Consider the following 24,718-nt stretch of genomic DNA (forward strand, 5'->3'; position numbering starts at 1 on the left):
TATATCAACTATCTGCTCAATTACCAATAACAATTCTTTTGATTGCAGTAAAATGCAAACGTATAAAACAATGAGTTTTACCATTTGGTATAAACGTCTAGCAATATGCACATGTACAATTCTACAGAGTGTTTCCTTTTCACTTGCACTGGTAAATTTATTTGCTGCTAAAAGCTGTAAGGATACGTTTATGGAGATTATGCATGATTATGGCAACAAACAAAGTGCAAAAAGCATTGTTGATAATGTACAATGGTTTATACAATGTTGCGGTGCTGCTGGTTATAAGGATTGGTACGAGATTAACTGGGGAAACTTTATCGTTGACCTATTTCATCCCAAAAAGTAAACGTAATATATTTATAATACTCATTATAAATCAAACAATGACATTGGAATTTAATGCAGAAAGAAAGCAATTGAACAATTGTTAATCAGCGACACAGATGATTATCCTGATTTGGCGGCGATGCGTAATGATGCTGTGCCATTTTCCTGCTGTGCGGAAGTTGCATCAAGCGGGTGCATCCATCAAAATATTGAACAATTTGGAACCTACACGATTAACTCCCAAGGTTGTGGACACCAATTAGATTTAATAAACTGTACAGTTCTTGTTATGGAATTAATTATTTACACTATTGGGTTGGTAATTGAGGTTAAGTGTTATTTATTTTATTTTCTTCATTCCTTCATCATATATATAAATATTGTTTGTAGGTGATGATGTTGTATTATTTATTTAAATCCCATCACACATTGGATAAGAATTACGTGCGATATGAAAAAATACCAACTACGATCCGGTTGAAAAAGTTTCACAGCACTGAAAAGAAAGAATTCAGCAAGTTTTTGAATGACAACTCATCCGGTGCTGAAATTTAATTTATTCGGGAATGGAGAGATTTGATTAACACAAACATATTTAACTAAAGATGGCTATAAAAATATATTCTCAATTTTAAATATACTTTAGGTGTGTCTGTTCTAGAAACTAATTAATGCATATTTGTACAGAAACTTAGCAGCTAAAGTCGAATATATTAACGTAAACTTGGCAACAAATTGCAGGCCGCAGTATATGGCAGTATAGCTGTCACCTTCGCGTGTTAATAAGTATGATATGGCAGTCGTTCGTATAAACAAATTATGGTTCGATAACTTCGAGGATATTCGCATGGGTAATACTGTTTGTCGGCGAGGCAGAGTTCTTAGATGTTGACGCCTTGCTTGAGCTCCAAGAACTGGAAAGGCACGTGTAGTGTGCGATGTTTGTGCTCGACGACCAAATGCCCACGACGATGCGAAGCACCCACGACGAGAACGGTCTCACCTTTGAGAAGAACCGGCCCTTCACTGTTGACATCTTCAGGGAAGGACATCTTCATCATGCGCGTTTGTGGATAGCCCAGTTTTGTATTTCCGGCGACAGTGTATGAGCGACTTGGTGGTACCGGCGGTGGACGTTCTAAATCTAAACCGAAAAGATTGCACGTTTGTTGGATGATTTTCTGATCGCATTTTTCATTCGGGTCTGGTGGTGGTGTACCCGCAATGGGTTGAGGACGTGGGCGTGCTGTTGCACCCGTTGTACGATTGCTGGTATTAGTGTTGGTTATATTTGCGTTTGCCTTGGGAGTATTGGCAATAATCACTGGTTTCTCCCGACGGACATTGGCCCATCTGTAACGGCATCGCCAACCTCTCCAGGTTGCTTGGATTAGAGTCGCCGATTTTTGGCGTTTGTCAGTGCGTAAATTTTCCAAATGTTGACGAATGCCTTCGCTGAGGAATACGTGACGTTTTCCTAAAGCCCAACTGGTAGATACTGATGGGTTATGATGTTTTGAAATCAAATCGACCACGTACTGAAGTATCAAATGACAATCTTCAGTAAACTTCTCCTCGGTTCGATGCAGGCGTGTAAAAGGAGCCAGCAATCTATATCTTGAGTTAAATGCTTTGAAACGCATCCTGTGTGGATAACCACCAGCCATCAAATTCACAGTTTCCAAAACTTGCAACGACCGTATTTGAGCCACCACTGTGCCCCGATCAAAGCGATTGGGTGTCTCCTGCGAATTACTGCGAATGCAACGCACGAAATGAGGTCGAGCGTGCACGAGAGTACGGAGTAGATTATCAAGTCTTGTGTGGAAGTCTTGTGTCAGCGTTGAAACGGGTTCATCGCCATTGAGCAAATCGGTGTGTGACGTCGGCGAGATTCTGAAACTCACACCGCGCGGCACTTTATCCACCGAGTAAAGCGCCTTTAATTCGCTGCCGAACAAATGAGTAGCAAAACCAAAGTTGCAGTTGTGTTTGTAAAACACTGCCACCAAATCATCGGGTACCACATCTTTATTGGTATCCAGGAAATCCGAAGCGTCATAAACCACTCTTCCTGCAAAATGTTGTATGCCAAACAGACGCGGCTCAACAGATTTCGGCTCAAATAAACGTGTATTATTTTTATGTTGAACTTTAATTTTAGCCACATAGGATTCAGCTGTACCGCGAATAGAACATTCCACATCCAACATACTGAGGAGACCTGTTCTTAACGATGAAATCAAATCAATACAAGGCACATTATCAACATAGTCAACCTCAACATCGCAGCTTATTCCTTCATCTCGACATGATTCAATGCTTGATTTGAAAATATGCGTGTTGTAGAAATGCTGCATGGTTTCAGCACAAAGATTAATACACAAATGCTCCAACTGGCTGGGTTGCGGATCTTCAAACCCAAACATATCCAAAATACCAATGAAACCATCTGTTGCATGACGCACCGCATTGTTCAATGCAGCCATTGATTTACTACCAGCATTGGTCGAACCACCAATAGTTGAAGCATGTTGGCTGGTCACCTCAGCTTGATTATGCACTGATTCATTTGAATCTGAACTCAAAGTACCCAAAGTAGAACCCAATCTCTTTAGGCTATTCGCTCTGCGAACTATGGTTGCAACAGTTCGACAGTACAACGCCTTGGCAAGACAATCCCTAGTCATATTGGACATATTGGCATCACACACAGATTTCACCAGCTGACCTCTAGCATTATGTGTGCGATATGTCAAACCCCTGAAGAGAGAAGCACCCGAAACGCCGAGTAAACCAGCAACGGCGTTCAATTCAGCATCACCATTAACATCCACCTCTAAACCTTTCCCATCCTTAAATTGTACGTTTCCCAATAGAAGCACCGCCGCCAATACTCGCACTACATCTAGGAATGGAATACCCAACACGCCCAAGCATTGCTTCCACGCTTGGAACCTATTGGAATCCTCAGTCATATCCTGTCTGGTGTCACCACTCTGCAGGTATCTCAGATTAGACGGGGAGAAACCGTCCAGGTTAAGTTTAGTACGTTCTTCACTCGACAGCCCGGCAAGCATCTGGTAAAATATGTGGTAGTTCTTCTCGCCTTTGAGCGGTTCTATAACACGAGTCTGATCCAGAAAGTAGCAGTGTATCTTGGTTCGATACAAAGCTCCATCGGTGACCTGCACTTCGATGAATTGTCCAATACGGCTGGATTCTGAATTGGTAGCTGTTTTGGCGGATCCAAGCGATCGGAGTACGGTAAACGCTGCTGCGAGGTGTTTGAATGCGTCGGTTTCTGGCCCGCCACCAGCAACGGCAAACAGTTGACGGAGCAATAACATGGAGGCATGACTTTTCCCGGAACCACTAGTACCTATAAAATATATCAAAATATTTAATCTTAAATCACAAATTAAGCTTTCTATTAAAACATACCCGATAGAATGATAGCTTGTGGATAACCAGTCTCAGATTGTTGACGTACTGCTTCCTGGACAACTTTGTTCAGTTGGTTGCTAAGAGGTAAACCTCGAGTGCTACTCAAAGTCAGTGGATTACCCACATCTCGATAGGGATTAACGCAAAGTAGAATTGGACCAACATTTGTCTAAAATTGAAAGTTAATAAATTATTTTTATTATTTTCTGGGAAGTTTTAAGACTTACATAAAAATTGGAAGCCCTAAAACGAGTCTGCAGACATTTCATGACTGCATCCTCAGTCAGAGGTCCTTCGAGATGAATCAGATCTTCAAGATTAGCACCACCAGAAGGGGTAACAGCAGTAGTGCTGGAAGTCTTTGACTCGGTTTTCAATGTGGCCGCAGTAACGGCGCATGGTGCCACTTTGGGTGGCACCACAGGCTGCGGTGTTGGGGCCGGCGTAGGACATGGTACCGCCGTCCCAGCATTCTTTATCGGTGCCGGCGTACCTTGAACATGCAGCCGATTACGTAGTGTGACCAATTCGGTACTGAGACTACGCAGTCTCTGCTGCAAGTGCACCGCTTCATTAGACGAAGATGCATCTGAAAAAGAAGATTTTATAAGCAAAAAATTCAAATCTCATTACATTACAAAATAATGAGACATTAATTAGCATCTAATACCACACAATTACACGGTGGATTAACGGAATAATAGAAAATGGTAATTTTCTTTTAATATATATCACCTAGGGGCTTGCACAAGGCATGAGTGCAAAGGTAATGTCCAAATAAAAATTGAACTCAAGTTAAGTTGAATACCAAAGGCGCACAATAGACACAATAGCGCGAGAAGAGAACGGCGCATGAGAAGCTTTTCAGTGACCTGGGCTGGCGTCTCTCCGGTAACATCTCCATCCTCGTCCTTTGCGCTGAGAGCAAAGCGCACCATTGACGATGGGTGTTCCTCGAACGCGCGCTGCCCAAGCACTTACCTATTCTTGTTCTCTTCTATGTTACCTTACTCGCGCGGCGCGAGCTCGCATCGCGAGTGCATGTGTGAGTGTGAACAAAAACTCGTTTCACGTACATATCAACAAGAGGTAGTGACATCGAGTCAGCAGTAAACTACCCAACAGTACATGCAATTATAAAATTTACATCAAGAAATTAAATTAATTTTCCCTAAGCGAACGCAGTCATAACGCAGAGAGAAAAAAAGAAAAAAACGACTTGTTGACATAGTAAAGGACACGCGCGATGACAGCGACAAAGCCAATCCTGTGAAGTCATGTAGAAAAGTTCCGCGTTGTTGAAACTGCTTTAGATCTCGCGGTTTGCGGCTTGTTGCGCAATGTTCAAAGAGCCTTTTCATGCATCCCCGCTCAGAGAAAGTAATTGTGGTGCAACGGCGCGTATTTTTCATTTCTTTTCGATATGATTTTGAAAAACAATTTAACGGTGCTCAACTCTACTCAACGCACACACACCTTGGAGTTTCTTTTCAGTCTCCCAGAACTTTTGCAGTTCCGTGAAGTACTTGTCCAATATGAACACCTTGGAGAGCCCTAGCGTAGCCATCTTGGGTCAGGCCTCGAACGAGCTTTCGGCCATATTCCAGACATATCACACACGCATGTAAGCACCGTACACACGCAACGCACACTTAAGTAGCCAGCGCAGCGCCAAGGCTACGCACACCTGAGGAGATGCACACCGAAGAAGTCTCACACATCCACACACACACACTGAGGCACCCGCGCGCGCGTACACACGTCTTCCGATGGAAAGCGTAATATTCTCGAGCACTCTTGGGCACTCTGGCATGAGAACCGACGGCCGACTAAACGCGTTTCTTCGGCGCGGGCTCTACCTGCCGCTGGGAAAGAAGGCTTCTCCCCGCTCACCTGGTTTATACACCTGTGTATACGGACAGACACAACCAGGCGCAAGAGAACTCCGAGCCGAGGTGAGCCGCCACAGAAACTGCTTTTCATTTATTATATGCATACACATTTAAATAGACAACCGAGATTCGAAACAATTGAGGCTCTTGAAACTTGTACGAAGATTTCAATCGACCTGCAGCGATTTTAGCTGTCGAATCGGGCTTAAGTCAGGTCGATTTACCTAAGCCACTGATTTCATACGAGACAATCGTAAATCTAACAATGATCCTAGACTCGTTTCCGTGTTTAATCTTTCGTAACACTTGTAAAAGTACTTAAGTCATAACAATACTACGACTTAAATTGCACAAGTGCAATTTCTCTTGAAGCCTGTTCAACATGTGTTATTAAATCAATAATTAAGCCTACGGAAGAGGACATATAATATCCACTAATTGATACTTAAGCACAGGATATACAAAGTTGAAGTTTTCGACAATTATAGAAGATGACTTGAGTTGTTGATGAGTGTCACGTGTTGTAATGTTTAATGTTTTAGTTTTTCTGGTTCAAGTGATGTTGAAACATCCTATTATCCTCTGTTTATAGTGGCTAGAAGTTAGAAGTCCGATGAAATATGTCGTGTGGTCGGTTGTGATGTTGGACGACTATAAAAATTACGAGACGTGTTCGGGCGCACGCTTCTTCTCGCCGCTCTCGTATTCTTCGGCGGTCGCGCGCACAAGCCGCTCTCCGGCTGGGCGCGAGATGCTGCGACGCGGCTTTCATAGGTCATTGCCTGCTACCTGCTACCTGTCCCAGCTTTTTCTCTCCATCGGCGGCATGCATTATTTCTAATGTAGGTCGCCAAATTAAATAGAATCCGGCTGAAATTTCGTCGCATGCGTTCGTGGCGCGCGATTAATGTGATATTAAAAACTCGTCCGTCGCAAACATGATCATTCCAAATGGTCAAGTCGTTTCTAATGATTTGGAGATGCATGCAGTCGTGTAGGACGTTGACGGATCGCCCGAATCGTAATATCGGCTTAATGATAGTATTTTTGTCTTTTCAGGACGATGCGGCCGGTTCGATCTTCGAATGTAAGTAAGCGCCGGAGGTGATTTTCGAGAAACAAGAAGCCGAAACGAGCCAACTAAGTGAGTTTGAAATAACTGTTTAATAGCACGTTTCGTGCGTAATTCTAGCATCGAGAGATTTTTCGGAGCGAGGCATGTATGTAAAAATCCAGTCACAAATTAATGCAAAACTAATTTATATCAGCGATATCTCAAACAATAAAAAACGGGTCGAAATGTTTTGAATTTTAAATTAACTGCTATTTTGCTGCTGAGTACATAATATTACTCAGAAATTGCAGACAAAGTTGCCATCTATCAACGAATGGACGAGATTCTGAATTAAATTCCTTGAATGTTTCTTTTTGAATCTGCGTTAGTCTTTTTATTGCTCAAACCGGTTGAAGTAAAGGCAAAGCAAGTTGTAGAGTTTCATTGCCTTTATAATCTAGGCAACTATCAAGTCGCTTGTGTAAACTTGGTTGCCTAGTATAAACCCCACAATAATAATTTTTAAGCCCAGTAAATTTTTAGAATAATTTGATTGCCGGGCTATTTCTGTATGTTTCCTTTAATGCAAACTTAACAACTGTGAATGCGACAACTAATTATTCCTCAACCTTTTCAACAAAAGGATTTCCTTTTAAGGAATTTTCGTCTCTTACTTTCCCACATGAAACAAAAACTAATCGCCATTAACTTTACTGCTTCAGTGGCATTCGTTTATGAAGAACGGCTTAAAAAATATGCGCGCAGCATATTTCATAGCTGAGACCCAAGTTTGTGCAAGTCTAGCAAACGTCGCAACGTTTTATAAGATTTAACGTTCGGCTGCGTTTTATAGCGTTTACTTCAAGAACTCTTTACGGATGACAGCTTGAATGCGTGGTGAATATTTCATTAAAAGCGAATTACCATCAAAGGAAGCGTAACATTTTTCAATTAATTGATGAAAGTGACATAAAAAACATAATTTCGCTGCTGGTAGCGTTGTTGTTCTGCCTGCATCTTAAGTTACTTTTATTTTACCCTGTTTCTAATATATAACAAAAGCTCGCGTATCCACTTTCAACTATTGTCGCGCATTGCCCAGTTGGCAAAATATTTACGAGCGAATAAAACCGAGCAACAACCATGCTGTCCAGGCGTAGGTTTCCATGCGCCATTAGAGATACCTTTTAGCGTAATATTAACACTTTCGATGTCACCACAAAAAGCGAGATTGTAACGCAAACGCGAGTTAAATTAAATACCATCACCACTCAAGAGTCGAGTAGCGTAAAGGACGGGCATTGTTGGATATTTTTCTCGTCGCGAGTCGCGAGAATCCCGAGATTCCTTCAGCGCGCGCGTCTTGTCCGCCAGTGAACAAGTTTCGCTAAGAGCGTCTTAAATCAAACAGCTGAGCGGCGGCGCGCACGAAACACGGGAGCAAAACGCCAATGCACGCGCCACGTGATGCTCTTTAATGATTGCGGTATTGTTGTTGTGTGTTCGGTGTGCGCAACAAGTACCTACGCTTCAATTTGAAATTCCGAATTCCCTGCGAAGTGGCGGCGGCAACTTATTGACAGGCAGCAACCACAACATTTCGACACGACCAACATTACATTGTTAGCAAAGCTCGCAGCTTATTAAACTGGGTGAATCAACAACAATTTCAAACATTCGATAAATAACCTCCACCTAACGCAATAACAGTAATTAAATTCAAATTGCTCCACATTAAAATTATATCACATACAAATTATATTTATATTTTATGCTTCGTGAAAAAAAGTAAATAATAATAATTTTTATGTTTGGGCGGACAGTGGATAACTCAAATGAAATTTTTTACGTTTCACAATTTGTTGTGATTGGAACAAAATGATATAAAATTATAAGGACTTATTAGAACGCCGTGCGTGCACGTGAAAAGATCGAAAGGAATTGAAGACGGTTTAGCGGTCATCAATTATGACACTAACGACATGCTCTTAGACGCATTTAGTTATTATAATGAGGTACCTCTTGGCGCGTATCTAAGCCGAGCTGAGCTTGTTGTGGTCCAGCTTGTAATAGGTAATTTCTGCGCTTACAGTGTATACTGTTGTCTGCAGCAGCAACATGCATACTGGGCGATCGCGGATTTTTCCCCAAGCAACCACAACACGTAAATTATGACCATCTTAACGGAATCCACCCCTGGAGTGGAATAAATACCGGCAAGACAGAGTACGCTATGCAAAACTCAGCGGGCAGATTCCAGAGCGACGTGGAACATTTGAATATATAACCGAATCAAAAAACAAGTAGCCGTGGCGTGCGGCGAGCAGCAAGAATGTCGCATGTCACAGGCACATAACTGAAGAAAAGTCCGCGGCGCACTCGAATGCAGATGCGCCAGCCGGCGTGCGAATCTCTCTTACAACCAGCTCCGGCTGCTGGTAACAATGATAAGCAGTGTTGCTGAACATGAAACAAGGATGACTGCGTGCGCATACATATTGAATTCATTACCTGGAGCAATTGTTGTCGTAAAAAAATTAGTGTGATATGATTTAGTCATTGAAGAAAATATTGTGCTTGTTGAATTTGTTCGGCGACGCGTTGAAACCGGTAGCGCAATGTGGCGCAATGTTTACATGCGTTTGCTTGATTAACGAGCCCATTCATTCATTCCGAGCGCGGCGTGGACGGCCTTCTTTTTGTTTTCGTTTCCTGACTCCTTATACAATGCGACGTCAATTAGAATCAATTAGACAATTAGCTAGCGATTTAAATTGGAGCCTAAATTAGGAAATCGCATAAAACGGTTTGTTACGACTGGTCGTAAGCGGTGGAATCGAGTGTTCGTGTTTGCCATTCGTTTGTTGCTTTGTCCATTAATGGTATTATCGTGTGGAACTTAATTTTCCCATGTTGCTGACGCCTCGGTGGAATCGGTTGAATCTTATTCGCGTTTGCGAACATCTTCACATAAAACTGAAAGCACCATAACTTTTGGGCGATTGAGACAATTTGCACCAACTTTGTGTTAATTCCACGCTCGTTCACGGTACAAATATGGCCGGAAATTAAAATTCCAGCATGCGATAAAGCCAAATATTTTGTTAAACTATTTTATTTCTTCATTGCATCGTTGAGACTGCTGTGTACGATTCGTTTTTAATGATCATATAATGATCTCGAGAGCCTTCCGAGGACGGACGAGTGGACAATAAATCATCGCGACTGGAAAATTATTCGTTTCCGAAAAAAATTAAGCTCGATGCAATTTCACGCAGAAACAAAGAGCCAATTACGTTTCAGCGATTGCCATAAAAGTAATGTGAAGAAAATTGTTAATTTACGTAAAAGTAAACACCATAACAAGAAAATTACTGGTATAAAGTAAAATATTTATATAATATAATAATTTATATCTAATAATCAATCATAAAAAGTAAGTAAGGTTATGTTTGACAGCTACTACACGACTAATTTCAAAAAGCAAAACCAAGAAAAGTACTGAATCAAATTTAGTTTAAAATCAATATAAGACAATATTTATTGATGGGGAATTGCGCAGTACGCCGTATACATGGCAAAATTCCTGAAAAATGCGCCCCCATTGTTTATGCGGTTGCGTTTGATCGTACGCGACAAGACTAGCGATCAACAGATAACCACCATGATCTTCCATAATGCGTCCGGAACGAAGATTGCATTCAATTTTAAGTCGCAGTATCGGGAACGCTGCGCGCACGCCGGCGATATTTCCAATAACAGCACAAATTGTAATAATTCACGTCACTGACAAGCACATTCATTACGCTAGATCGCCCGGCGATCGGTAAAGCGCTTCAATCGAAAACTAATTTGCTTTAATAATGCTTTTTAATAAAGTTTTCTATTTATAAGCGGCCGCGTACGGCGCGCACGGCGGTGCCCATTGTGGTTGCGACTTTGTAAACCGTTCGTTTTGTGCGGATAAATACTCGCCCAGCGTTGGTTAAGCGCTGCGAAAGGTGAAGTTCACGTTAAAGCCTGGCTAAGCCCGCGCCAGAGAGTGGAGATATCTACGAGGCAGCCAATTTATTTATGCTCAATTATGTTGGCGGTCTCAAAAAGTACCTACCTAACTACAAATGTAAGTACAAATCTATGAGGAAACGCGGCGCGAGCGCATGGAATTCGTGATTTCGCGCGGATTATGCAATTTCATGAAGACGCCACAGCGTAACGTGGAGTTAACTCGGCGTGTCATTGTTGAACTCGCGTGTGTCACATATATTCACTCGCGTGAGCCACCAGCGCGTCGCCGGGGCGGCTTCGAACATTACTCACCGGGCGAATTGGACGTGGAATTACCGCTGCGGCTGCGACTGCGGCTCGAGGAGCTGTTGCCGGCGCTGTTGGCGTCGAAGTGCGACCTGGAGGCGGCTTCTATGACCTGCCCGAGTCGCTTTTGCAGAGCTTCCTTTTCGCGATATCTGCAAAACACACAGAAATTAAACTTAGTTAAGGGGTAAGTGTATTTTGAAGTTACTCCACACTAAAACAGAATGTCATAGAGGGCGCTGATGCAAAATGACAGAACATTTATCGCTAGTTTAGCATCATAGCTAAACATAACCCCAAATATTTTATTGCCCATTCAACTCCATGCTTTCAATTAACTCGGTACGATCTAATCAATATATCATTTTGTTGCCTATGCATGATGCATGACTAAAAGCCATTTCCGTAATAATTGTTGCGCAATTAAATTAAGCAAACTCAAGCGTCGCGGCAAACTTCTTCATCCGCTCAATGGGTGTTAAAAGATAATTGCAATCTGCGCATGTTTTTTTTTCTGAATTTTATGCGCATGCACCATGATATTATGATGTAGAGCAACTCACCGACAGAAAAACTCCGGCCGTATGCGATGCCGGGCGAGAAAATCGTCATACGCCCGCAGCACGGCGAGCAGGTGTCCCGCGGCGACCGCGCGCTTCTCGTACGTCTCGTCCGGCAACAGCATCGCGGCGGCATCTTCAACGGCCCGCCGACGATTACCACATTAGCACGTTGTACGAGTGTAATTTTCTAGGTCCCGCTCATCTGAAACAGTTGAATTGCCAATAAACAGGATAATATTCGATTGTAACAAATGAATACAAATATGTAATTATCTTTCGAGGCGGAAAACGTTTCTAAAGTCTCAAGTTTCAAAAGTGTTTGATGATTCATTATGTGGTAAGAAGTTTTATTATGACTTGTTTTTGAATGTTTAAGTGTATATTTTGGTGTTACTTATAAGCGGAAGAAGATTATAATATAATATAATCATAGTTAGAAACATAAACTTTAAGATAATTTGAGAGAAAATTAGTAAACCTACTTATTAGTCAAGTAAATATAATAATTTACTCACGAGCGCGTAAATTGTTTTAAACTTTGTTATTATATTCAATTTTGTTTTATTATTTACGTCGCGCAACCCAATGTCACCTTTGACATTGTATGAACCTCAATTTTGATGATATTTATGTATTCAGTCAACATGAATTGTTGTTGAATCAGGGTTTCTATCATTTCTTTTTGATTTATCTACAAAAATTGATTAATCTAAAATCTTTTGTAGTCGTTTTGCTGAATTTTCAAGAGTCACAAATGTGCTTTATAGGGAGCAACTTTAATCTATATTTATAATACATAGTTGCGTTAGTTACAGCACTTATAACTCTAGAACGGCTGGATGGCTTTTGTTAATCTATGATTTTTTGGATTTGCCTCTGCTTAGAATAGCAGAATAGCTATTAAAATATTAAAAATCATAATTTAAATGATGTCAAATAAAGCATGAAAATTAGTATAGGGATTTAATCGTAGTTGTAGCTATATTACTTATTTCGAGATGGAGGTAAAGTGTTTAATTAACAATTCTCATTTCGGTAAAATAAAATTTCAAATCTAATTGTTGGAATGAAATAATAATTTAAAACACAATTTCTATTATTCTAATAAAATAATTAATCACAGATTAAAAACGATTTAGGGAGGGTGGGGCAAAGTGGGCCCCAAAAGCGAAAAAGGGAATTTGTTTACTTTTTTTACTCGTTACACTATTTTTACATCCTTGTTCAGTATTCAATATTAATAAGACGTGTCTATCAAAATAAAAAATCAGAATATGGGGCAAAGTGGGCCCCACTCATAAAAATTAGGCTCTTACCTTTGTATCAATTTTTGCTTATATTATTTTCTTTTTTATTTCTTACTTCGAATTTGTTGTGGATAAGTTGTTCTTGCAACTTCATCTTATATATCAAAAATTTTAGGGGCCCACTTTGACCCTCAATTTTTAAGCCTCCTGAATTTCAGGGGCCCACTTTACCCCCAGGGCCCACTTTGCCCCCTTCCCTACATATTGATTTCACTAAAATATTCAACACGTTTTGCATAATTTGTTATATTAGTAACTCTAGCTTTTAACGTCGATTCATTTTTGACACGTTTTTCCGTCGAGATCAAAGCTCCGACAATTATTATGTAATCGCTAACAGGACAAGTCCTGTTACCACCTTAGATTACATTTGATTGACAGTGTTTAGCCTACACAAACCACTCAAATCTTAATCTGGACAAAAACGTAAATTTATCATATTACAGTAATAATTTCCCGAACAAAAACACAATCAAGATATTCATCAGCTCGAAGCTTACGTATCCACATACTTATAATTTATAATTTAAAATAAATACGAAAACGTTTAGTCGGCTGAGTCGTTTTCCGCGCCGAGCTCGCACGAAAAGCAAACGTGAATAAATCCCTCGCGAGCATCGGTGGTATATGGCCACGAAGAGATCGCTCGGCCCGCGCACTCGAAGCCCATAAATAACGATCGAGTATTTCGATAGTGCTCTTAATTGATGGTTACGGCGAAGCGCATACATCTGCGCGAGGAATTGTTAATTCTTAATTCGTGATCGAAGCGGCCATTGTGCGGCATTAAATTACCCACAATAAGATTTCAGTTATAAAAATACTACACACACAATTTATATGTTAAAGTATTCACGGTACAAACAAATTGAGCAAAAACTTTCGTTACAAAATACCAACGCAACATTGATAAAGACAAAAAAAAAAAGAACTTCAATTATTCACGGATTCGCCACGCGTTTCGTGGTGGAACGTTTACGAAAATCAATTTGCCGACCGCATTGTTCGGTGTTAATTAAAGTTCGTCGCGCACTTTGCGCGATAATCTCACACGGAACGGATTCGCGGCTGACCGCCACGGAAAGTGAACGTCAATTAATAACGCGCACATCACGTGTCACACAACCACATAATTTAAATTATTTTCTATATGAGAAATAAAGTTTTACTTACTTTTCGTGCACGTTTACAATCCAAGGATTAATATTCCGCAAGAGCACTTCACTCACATGGCGACAAAACAAGATACAGATTAATTAACGTGTTGACTTAATTAATTTCACTAAAGACCGGTTCGCGCCACGCACAACCAAAAATAATTACACAAACGAAAACGCGCAACGCACGCGTAAAAGTAAGTTAACGATTAATGCGTCCTGTATATGTGGTTGACAATCGTCGTGTGTTTGCCGGGCCCATGCGCGAAGAATCAAAACACAAGAAGAGACGACGTCGCGGTCGCGGAAACGCATGCGCCTCTTACTTAACGTAGGTACCTGCGCGGCGCTTGCGCGCGGAGGACTACGAAATGACCACACGTACGGGAGATTAGAATTCCCAGTAGATCTCCCGCCGTCTCCGACGGGCGACAAAAAATTAACGATCAATCGACGACCGATCGATCGAAGAGGTGGCGCACCTCGCACACTTGAGTTTTACTGCTTTCATCTTTCATCACGTCGCAGGCTGTCAGCGTCGTCGACATAAGCAGATAAGCAGCGCGCGGCAGCAGCCAGGAAGCCGTATTATCACGCATTGTGCGAAATTTTTCTTCGTTTCGCGACGGTAATAAAGCGCTCCCGGCGTGCGAAAGCGCTCTGCTCCGGCGAAAAGCAGACCAGTTCACGTGTGGACTATGAAATATGAAATGGTGTTCGTTCTGCCAGCTACCTGAACCACCTGAACACGTCTAACATCAACATGCTGTACGTGTGTACACACTCGCGCGTAATTACATTACATGCTAGCAATTCCAATCTAATTGCCGCATTCCACTATCAATTTTGATTAATTACTTCGATTTAATTAAAGATTTAAAGCGTGAACTATCAGACAATCCCGCCTAACGCATTCGACACAAAACAAACACGTAATAGACTCTGAAATTTTTACCTGTGAGAGTTTTTTGTTTTATTTTTTTTATTTTTTACTTTGTTGATGTTATATTGTTCCACAAGTCATTAAATACTTTGATGTGCGTATCATTCCGGTTAGTTATGACTTCCTAACCAATACTACAGTTTAATTTGAAAGGTTTATTTGCGTTTGCACCGCTTAATTATGTTTTACTAACGATTTTTTATTGCTTATTTGAATTTTTCTTATCGGTAGTCATCGGTAGTCTAATCTGCTAGCGCTTCTTGGCGCATCTTTATAAGTAACTGTAGTTTTAGGATCAACATTTTAAGCGATTTTACGACTTGCTAGAAATCTCGGCGATGTTCTGCGCTTCGGACCGCTACTGATTGTGAATTCATCATGAAATCGTGAAATTCGTGCCATTTCCGCGCAATATTTACGTACATTTATAGATTTGCACGCTGTGGAAAGGCGAATTCCAATGTGAGAGTAAAGTTCACATTTAAAATCACATTATCAAGAGTTTTGAGGTTATTGTTTCACATAACCTGCATTTCTGTCATTTTTCTGTCAAAAATCTTTTAATAACATTAGATTTCTATGATGGTTTACAATTGAACGATTCTGAGACACAAATGAAATTTGACATCGATGTGTGAATGCCCCCGAAATATAATACTTTGTGTTGCCATCAAAATATGTATTTCACATCGTAAACTTTCAGGTTTTACGAGTTATTATACGCGTCCCACATCCGAGCAGATAGCTAATTCAATTACTGGGAAAAATTAAACAAACTCCACGTTTGAAGCGAACATTAGCTTCATTTGTTTCGAACGGCAATAAATCTCGAATTTTTGTGTAAAATGAAGGTAAACACACGTGTAGGTAATCCATGAAATGAATTCATTTGTTCTATAATTGCTTCGTAATTGGGTTCCGGTGTTTGCATATTTTAACGTTTTAAACTCCTTATTATATTCAATTATGCAGTAAATTAATTTATTCCAAGCATTCAAAGCGTTTTTTTCCTTCTTTTTCTTCTTTTAAAAAGGCAGACGCGTTCAGCAACATTTTTTATTGAACTAGATTATCAATTACATTCAGGCTGGTTGTGGATAATAATCTGAAGGGTGTGATGGTGATTCGCCCTGTATATTAACAGCAGGTATCTCGTGTGCGGCGCATAAACGCGAAGAAGTCTCGCATGCGAGTTATAAATATAAAGTTAATCTCATAAATAACCGACATTTAAGCGGCCGCCGCCTAGTGGGAGGACACGAGCGTCGGATTAATTTGTCTCAAATATGATTTACTCGCCAGCTTTGCTAGCCAATTGGTCATTGATCAAAGCACAGTGTATTTGCACACCTTGACAAATATTTTTAACAACACTTAAAGTTAAGTGAGTTTAGGTATATATTGTGTATAATATATAAGCGTGAGCGTAGGTGATGTAAAAATGCTCAACGTTAACATGCAAAATGCACTTGTTTGACGCTGATAACTTCGGAATTATAAGTTGGCGGCGTTTCTCGGCGATTTGCATTGACCCGATGGGAGAGCGCGCGGCGAACGAGAGCCGGAACGGCCCTAATTACGGGTCAACGGCGAAGAAGACGCGGCGTGCTCAAACACGCCCTCACTCTCGATAGATCTCCGCGGAGCGCAGAGTGTGTGAGAACTGTGTGCGCCTTACCGTCCCCGAAGGATAAAACGCACACAAACGATGCGATTACCGGCCCGAAGCACGAGCAATAAAAAGCGAAACCATGAAGACGAAGCAAAACTTCAACAATACACCACACGAAGAGATCTTTTAAAAAACACAGCAAATAGCTATTTAATCTGTGTCTAAATTTTGCACAAACAGCCATAAATTATACCTGTGTATATATAAACACATAGCAATCATCTGTGTTTTGTGTTTGAATTAATTAATTCCTCTTGACATAATTTTCGGTCCCTCTTCTGGTCCCCTACCAAAAAAATCCTAATCATTTAATTATGTACAATCCAGAATTAGATTTAGTAACTACCAAAATGGTTCATTAATCATTCAAACGACCAACGTCGTGTTGTGTACACAATTTATTTATTACAATGGATTTAGACGATGTGCTTCCCGATATTGGCGAATTCGGCAAGTACCAAAAACTCGTCCTCTGGTTTGTCCTTTTACCCAGCGTCTTTCCTTGCGGTTTCCACGCGTACAATCAATTATTCATGTCCGCCACACCGGAGCATTGGTGTCACATTCCCGAGCTCGATGGCATCTCCCCAGACGTGATGAAGAACATCAGGTGAGGTTGAAATTTTTGAATCACGTGCGGCTTAGAATAATCTCCTAAATGTTTTGTTTTTTTTTCTTTTCAGTATTCCGCTTGAATTACGCGATGGCGTCTTGGCGCACAGCTCCTGCATGATGTACGATAGAAAGTATAAAAACTTGTCGTCGTCGTTGGCCGAGCCGCCGAAAGACACACGACAGATACCCTGCGCGCACGGCTGGACATTTGACCGGAGCGTCTACAAAGAGACTGTCATCACACAGGTGAGTACGCCACATAATTTACAACGCACCGAAATTTATCTCGCCGCCTGCGACGAGTGCGGACATAAATTCCGAGTGTTATACGCAGTGGCAGCTCGTCTGCGATAAAGATCTTTCCGCAACTCTGGCGCTCGTCCTGCTCGGCGTCGGCGGCCTGGTGGGCAACTATATTTTCGGCTACGTGCAGGACGGCATGGGACGCCGGCCGGCCTTCTTCATCTATCTTTTCATTCAGTGCGTCTTTGGTATCGCGACGGCATTCGCCAGGAATTTTGTCATGTGGACCGTGTTTCGGATGGGTGTCGGATTCACGGTTCCAGCTATTCTAGGAACTCCATATGTTTTAGGTAAACAAATAACTCAACCACATCAAGAACAATTTATAAATATTAATTTTAGCTATTGAATTGGTTGGTCCCAAACATAGGACACTTGTCACTGTGTTGATCAACATTGCCTATTCGCTTTCACTCACACTTTTAGCAATAATTGTTTGGGCTATACGCGATTGGCGTTTACTTGCGTTGGTCACAACGGTGCCATTTTTATTACTCTTTTTTGATTGGTGGATTTTACCGGAAAGTCCTCGGTGGTTACTTGCACAGGGACGATTTTTGAAGCTGAAAAAATAATTTGTCAAATGGCTAAGTAATATTTCAACACTTAAACGTGAAAAATATTAATTTTTAAATATTTATAAGAACAAATGGAAAAAAATTACCATCTAACTACATGGTTAACCTCAAAAGAAAAGTGGACAGAGAAAAATTAAAAATAGACACTTCGCGTAAATATGGCGTTTCAGATCTACTTCGCAGTTCAAATCTAAGATGGAAAACAGTCATAATCACATTTATCTGGTTTACTAACACTAGTGTCTATGTGGGTTTGTCATACTATGCACCTGCTTTGGGTGGTGATGAGTTCTTAAACTTCTTCCTTGCTGGCGCTGTTGAATTACCGACTTATTTGTTTTTATGGCCGTCATTGGAGCGTTGGGGTCGACGCTGGGCACTGTGTGTCAGTATGGTTATTGGTGGATCCGCCTGCTTGGCCACATTTTTAGTACAAAATGGTAATTAAACCCAACATGGTGCCTGCGTTTAAAAGCGCATAAAACAACTACCATGATTTTAGATAATGTTGTTACTTTGGGTTTGTATTGCGTTGGGAAAATGGGCATATCATCAAGTTTTGTCGTCCTTCCATTAATGGCATCGGAATTATATCCGACAGTGGTCCGAGGACTTGGAATGAGTATTAGTTCGGTGGTTGGAATGTTGGGACCCATTTTTATTCCGCTTGTCAACTATTTAGTACGTGTGTAACTCGGTAGGAATGGTATTTTGCAAGGTGTTGTGTTGATTCCAGGGTTCAGATATGCTCACGTTGCCGCTGATTATTATGGGCACGATGTTAGTAATGGGCGGCGTGTCTTCGCTTTTCCTTCCGGAAACATTAAATCAACATCTGCCGCAAACGCTTGAAGATGGTGAGAAAGTTGGGCTGGACTGCTTCGTGTGCTGCACACCTCCGCAAATCTACAGAGCCGGTGCCGCCGAACCGCCAAACAAAGACAAAACGAAGCAAAGCGATAATTAGGCCTCGTTTCGGTTATTAAAACGTTACATTGCATTGTATTTAAACCGTTCGAGTAGGTACTCTGTACTCATCACACTCGTGTGTTCGTAATAAACATCTGGAAACACTTCAACGCGTATCTTATCGATATTTCTAGTTTATATAAATTGAACTGTTACATCATTTTATGTTAGTCGTACAGACTCTGGGTTCAAGTAAGATGAGTTGCTTTTTATGTGTCATTACCGCGTTGGTAGTTGTGATTTCAACAACGATTGCGCTGGTCAGTCGAAAGCGTGACCCTGAGAAGATTTTTGGCATTTACAGTCGTCCCGGAAGATGGTTCTACCTCAAGTATTATGTGTTTTTAGCATTGTTATACGTGAGACAGTTTCTTTCTGGTTTGAAGAAGGCTGACACTGGTTTAGGATCAAACGTTCAAATTGATTATGATCATTTAGACTTGTGGAAGCCACTATCCAGTGACGCCAAGGTACGCATAACCTAATATTTATTTTTTTTAAGCAAATTACAATTATTTAAATGTTTGGTTATGTTTTTTAGGCCTTTGATGCTGTGTTCTTCCAAGCTGTTAATAATAAAGGATATTATTTATGTGGAGGCGTAGAGCGTCGGCAATTAAACAAAATAAATGGAGTATTCTATATAGTTGTGCCAGAACTGGGTCTTTTGCGAAGCGAACATTTACCGAAAACTAGTCTAGATGCGACAAATTCCGGTGAAGAAAATGCATTTGAAGGTGGGGGCATTCATCTTAGAATGATTGAACCAATGAAAAAATGGAAGGTCTCTTATAAAGGAAATATGTGGTTGGACGAAAAGAATAACAAAATAGATGTTGATATAAATGCAGAATGGACATCAAACTATCCACACTTTTTCTTCGATACTGGAATGGACAAAGGTTTAATTGCTGAGGCAATTGCACGCGAGCCATGGAGCAAAGAATTATTTAAGAATTTAAAAGCGTAAATATCAAACCATTCAAAATAAATGAATATTAATTCAAACATTTACAGCGCACATCAAACACATTATGAACAAATGGGCTACCTAAATGGCACGTTGAAAGTAAACGGAAAGGTACATAACCTTGAAATGTCTTCCTTTAGGGATCACAGTTTTGGTTAGTATTTTTTAACCTCGAAAACGGATGAAATTATTAAGCAATGATGTTTTACAGGAAATAAAAGAGATTGGTCACTCATGCACAGATATGCATTCCACATGATGTATCTAGACGACAGCACGCGAATCTGCGTCGGAGTGGTGAGCCAACCTTGCACAACCTCGCATTTAGCAATGGGTTATATTGTAACCCCAAAAAGGAAGATCCATCGTATTACAAGGTGTAACCTGCAACTCTTTGAACATGGTGAAAATGGTCGTCCACCAAAGAATATCGCCTTTTCTATCACCGCAAACTACATGCGCTACGATTGCTCGGTAAGTACACTCCACGAGTGCGAACATTTCAAAGGAAACGATGTTGAAGCCCGACTCTTGGAACGCTTCACCGTATGTAGGGTAAATGGTACCAATGGCAGGGGCATTGCTGAATGGCATTATAATAATGTAAAAAACGCGAAAGAGTGAAATTATTAGCAAGCCATTTTATTATAAAACATCTAAATATAAAAACAATATCATAAAAATATCATTTGACTTCACAACCAGCATAACTGCCATTTTTACGACAGTATGCGAGAAGTAAACCCCAATGTCTATCAGCCTGAAGCAAATTAGGGTTACCAACGACAATAGTCAAACATTGACTTCGAGTGAGCGCAACATTAAACCGTCTAGGGTTTGTAATAAACCCAAGTACGTATCTCTTGTCAAAATTGAGATCTTCAGGACATGAGCGCACCGTTGATAATATAATTACCTTAAACTCCAAGCCTTGGAATTCTTCCACTGTGCCCACTTTTGGCACATCAAAACCTGCCTCTCTGAGAATATCTCGTATTTGGCGAACCTATTCATATAAATATGATATATTAGAAATTCTACACCCAAAATACACTTGTAAATGAGGTTTACCTGTTTTATATATGGAGTTATAATACCGATATCCTTTTTGGACACACCCAATCTATACAATTCGTTGACATAGAAAAATACTTGCGATGCCTCATCAGGATTATACCAAGATGGAAAATCATCGCCACGTTGATTAACACCATCAATACCATGAAAAACAAGTGATGGCACCTTACCCTCATGAGTGGGTAACATATCTGCTAGTTTCTTCAGGAATAATGCTTCTTCTGACTCTGTTTCGGATACCTAAATATTAAAAAAAATAATGATAAATCCGCAAATAACAAATGTTGAAATAATCTTACAGTTGAACGCAATTCGTTATGATAAAAACAATTATTAGGAATTGCAAGTAAACCAGGCAGAGCGCGATAATTATACAGCAACTTCGTGACCAATCGAGGATCATAACCGCCCGTGTTAGGAAAACCAGCCATGTCTCGAATATATGGAAATCTATGAATCAACCTGTCCATATACGTTTCTTCCAGACCAAAATTCTTCGCATAGTCCGAAAGTACTACCGGACCCAATTGCATAGGATCACCAGCCATGATAATCTGCCCATCATTCATATCCACATGCGTCAGGGGAATCATAATCTCCGGTTCTTTACATTGTCCAGCTTCGTCAACAATAATATGCGTAAAGTGCCCTTTTTGAAGTCCCCATACTGCAGAGATCCTAATGCACTGCATGTTCCAATAGTGATACGATGTCTTCCGATTGCTCTCGTTGTCATATCCTCGACATACCCTTTCGCGGTAACAAAATTTTCTTCGGCCAGTGTTCCCTCCCTAGCAATACTAGGTATCGCGCAGTAAGGCACAATATTCGGTGGTATAGAATCATCCTGCATTGATTTGAATGAAACTAGTCGCACCAAGTCACCAGGCCGTAAACATCCAGTGGAAACAAGCCGCATTGTAAGCAGATTAGCAGCGCTATTTGAAGGCGTCGCAACTAACAACCTCGAATGTGAGATCATTCTCAATATCTGTAGAATGCATTCAATGATGGTGACTGTTTTACCAGTACCTGGCGGTCCAAAAATAATATACGGCAATGGACGTGATTCTCCGAGGAGAATATTACGCACTGCTTCTTTTTGATAGTAATTCAAGCTTTTATCGAACCATTCTAGTTTATATTGAAATTTCGGCAGGATGTTTTTCGATGGGTGATTCGATGTTAGCAGTAATTTGGTGCTGTTTTGTTTTGGTGGTGTGGTAACAATATTTTCATCAACATTTTCTACTGGTGTGGTATTAGCGGTATTCTTCACATCCATCGCATTCATTTTCTTTAGAAGATACATTTTATCCTTTCTCCGGACATCTTTTTTGTTCGTAGGTGGCGCTTCTCGTACTTTCATCTTGGTGCCTGTAGTACAAATGATATCTTCATAAGGCTCGTAAGTGAATTTCACTTGAGGTTTCTTCTTTAACACATGAGTGGGAAAGAGCAAATCAGCATAGGATTGCATTGCAAGAAAAACACTCTGATGCTCGCGTCTGAATGAATTTCTCGAACCCTGAACATGAATCTGATAATCTTCGCCTTTGTACTGTTGATGGAAAATAGGCGAAAACTTGAGTTTTAGATGGTTACCCATTGATTTATGTACGAATCCCTCATAAGGTGTTTGAGTGGCAAAACAAGTCGCAATCACTTTATCACCAATGATAACCGACGGCCTGTTTTCGGCCAATCCAGGCATCTCTAAGATCAAATAACTTCCATCAACTATAAAACTAGCTCGTTCTAAATCATACTTTCGCAGGCACATATTATAATTCAACTCTTCCAAATAAATAAGCAAATGGAAACGTTCTTCGTAATTGTTCAAAGAGAGCTGCTCGGTTAAGCACGGCTTCAATCTGATCAATTCATCAGCAAAGTTTTGCTTCAGATCATTCAAATCCTCATACTTAAAGTACAAAGTAGTGATATGGCCAGGAATCTTCCAATCATTCACCTTCTTCGCGAGAAACCTAGGCCCTTGTTTCATGGACTCTCCACGAATGGGCTGCCTATACCCTTGCTTCATGTGCTTCTTCATGTTATCATATTGCGTGTTGCGGTGAACAAAAGCAGTATTGGCCATCTGCGGCACAATGTTGCATGTCTCCAAATTGATCGTCACAACCCGTCCGACAATCACATCATCAAAATGAAATAAAATGGTTTCACTCGATTTCCCCGACGATTTAGCAACAACCGAAAACTTCAATTTGAGTGTTTGAGTGGGCGTTATCACTGTATTTTTAATTTTTGCACCTTCTAACCGGGTTTGATGCATAGCACCTTCAATAGTGATCTTTTTTAAATTTACCGCTTCATACTTCTCGTTTATCACGGTGAATTCGCACGTATGAGATTCATTAAAGCTCTTGGCTTCTATTACAACATTATCTGAGATTCGGATTCCATCTTTACTGTGCTCATAGACTTGAAGTTTGTTCAAGTTACCAAACTGATTTGAACTTTTCACAGCAGTTTTGAGCATGATCTTAAGTGCGCGCCATAGATTGTCAAACTGATTACTCTCAATTATTTCAACAACTACTTTATCACCCACCTTTGGAATGTAGCCATTTAGAAGCGCTTCTTTGTTGAAAAATATATCTCTGTTAATTATACCAGTGTATCTCTTTTCATTGAATGACTTTATAGTTCCATCCTTGATTTGTGCCCGGACTGGTCGTACTTTAACGATTTCTAAGATTTTCCCATTCAGATTAACTACATTCTCATCAATTTCCGATTTTGTCTCCAACTCCAAAAAATCGCCAACAATTGGAATGAATTCTGATTTGGTCTGGTTCAAATCAATCTCAATGTTGCCAGGATCTGCAATCAGTTTCCTCCCACATCTGCTGACAACTTGAACATTAATTGTTCTTAAACACCAAGAATTCCCTCCAGCTCTGGTTGCTTCTGTGCCCCATTCATCAACAATTTCTTTTACATTAGTTACTTTACCTTCATCTTGATATACAGTGTATGATACTTTCATGCCAGTGGTAAATAAAAGTTCAGATGCAAATTTATACTTGTTATCAATTTCATAAGTGTTGTTACCAGAGTTTGTAATTGTGCCAGTCTCATGTGTAATTTGATACTTTTGATTTAAGTCTTGCTCTTCGGAATCGTCGTCGGGTTTCTCATTTTCTTCCGCACGTTCGAGGATTTTATAGGCATCATCCAATGTCTCCTGATTTTCTTCCGGCGAACGCCAAATTATTTCTTGGATATACTTGAACATCGTTTAAATTTGAATCTAGTGCGTGCATGTAACTTTGAGGTTATAAACAAAGCAAAAAATAAGGAAATGATGACATTTGCAATAAAACCCAATGAAACTTCACCTCAATATTAATCAAGGCAGCCGTCTAATTTATAATATTCCCGCTGGTTGAAAATGTCTAACAATTTATCGATTTTTAACAAACATTTTCGAATGAAACAACGGACAACTAAGAGCAACCTTGCCGAAAGATGCTAAGTTGGTTGCCTGCTTTGGCCTGTTG

At 40.4% G+C, this 24,718-nt stretch overlaps 5 protein-coding genes across 6 annotated transcripts; 3 read left to right on the forward strand and 2 right to left on the reverse strand.

Annotated features, from left to right (window-relative positions):
* The first annotated feature begins 80 nt into the window (after window positions 1-80).
* On the forward strand, window positions 81-950 carry LOC135794408 (peripherin-2-like). Its single transcript, XM_065305688.1, has 3 exons — window positions 81-345; window positions 409-658; window positions 721-950. The coding sequence occupies exons 1-3, from the start codon at window positions 191-193 to the stop codon at window positions 883-885; spliced, it is 570 nt and encodes a 189-aa protein (XP_065161760.1). The 5' UTR covers window positions 81-190; the 3' UTR covers window positions 886-950.
* On the reverse strand, window positions 925-11,781 carry dachs (unconventional myosin-IXb-like dachs). Of its 2 annotated transcripts, XM_065305686.1 has the most exons (5): window positions 11,601-11,781; window positions 11,044-11,189; window positions 4,005-4,366; window positions 3,775-3,946; window positions 925-3,712 (listed from the first exon to the last, which is right to left on the reverse strand). In XM_065305686.1, the coding sequence occupies exons 1-5, from the start codon at window positions 11,720-11,722 to the stop codon at window positions 1,212-1,214; spliced, it is 3,303 nt and encodes a 1,100-aa protein (XP_065161758.1). In that variant the 5' UTR covers window positions 11,723-11,781; the 3' UTR covers window positions 925-1,211. The 2 variants fall into 2 exon arrangements, with proteins under 2 accessions (XP_065161758.1, XP_065161759.1); XM_065305687.1 differs by lacking the exons at window positions 11,044-11,189; window positions 11,601-11,781 and adding an exon at window positions 5,254-5,393.
* Window positions 11,782-16,282: 4,501 nt separating this feature from the next.
* Window positions 16,283-19,254, forward strand: Balat (Beta-alanine transporter). Its single transcript, XM_065304416.1, is given in 8 exon segments — window positions 16,283-17,289; window positions 17,363-17,540; window positions 17,629-17,887; window positions 17,940-18,152; window positions 18,155-18,188; window positions 18,242-18,615; window positions 18,678-18,856; window positions 18,912-19,254. Coding segments are annotated over 8 exon segments (1,668 nt in total). The 5' UTR covers window positions 16,283-17,089; the 3' UTR covers window positions 19,143-19,254.
* A 38-nt stretch (window positions 19,255-19,292) lies between these two features.
* LOC135793452 (uncharacterized) lies at window positions 19,293-20,797 on the forward strand. Its single transcript, XM_065304420.1, has 4 exons — window positions 19,293-19,614; window positions 19,686-20,110; window positions 20,162-20,268; window positions 20,326-20,797. Exons 1-4 carry the CDS (start codon window positions 19,309-19,311, stop codon window positions 20,736-20,738), a joined length of 1,251 nt encoding a protein of 416 aa, XP_065160492.1. The 5' UTR covers window positions 19,293-19,308; the 3' UTR covers window positions 20,739-20,797.
* On the reverse strand, window positions 20,741-24,692 carry LOC135793443 (probable RNA helicase armi). The gene is given in 4 exon segments (XM_065304410.1): window positions 20,741-21,120; window positions 21,186-21,431; window positions 21,491-21,858; window positions 21,861-24,692. Coding segments are annotated over 4 exon segments (3,528 nt in total). The 5' UTR covers window positions 24,454-24,692; the 3' UTR covers window positions 20,741-20,799.
* Window positions 24,693-24,718: the final 26 nt, after the last annotated feature.

This window comes from Atheta coriaria, unplaced genomic scaffold (assembly GCF_025399875.1).
Source record: "Atheta coriaria isolate IRGN ID8LTWV9N9 unplaced genomic scaffold, Caltech_Dcor_3.1 hic_scaffold_6_pilon, whole genome shotgun sequence".
Taxonomy (NCBI): domain Eukaryota; kingdom Metazoa; phylum Arthropoda; class Insecta; order Coleoptera; family Staphylinidae; genus Dalotia; species Dalotia coriaria.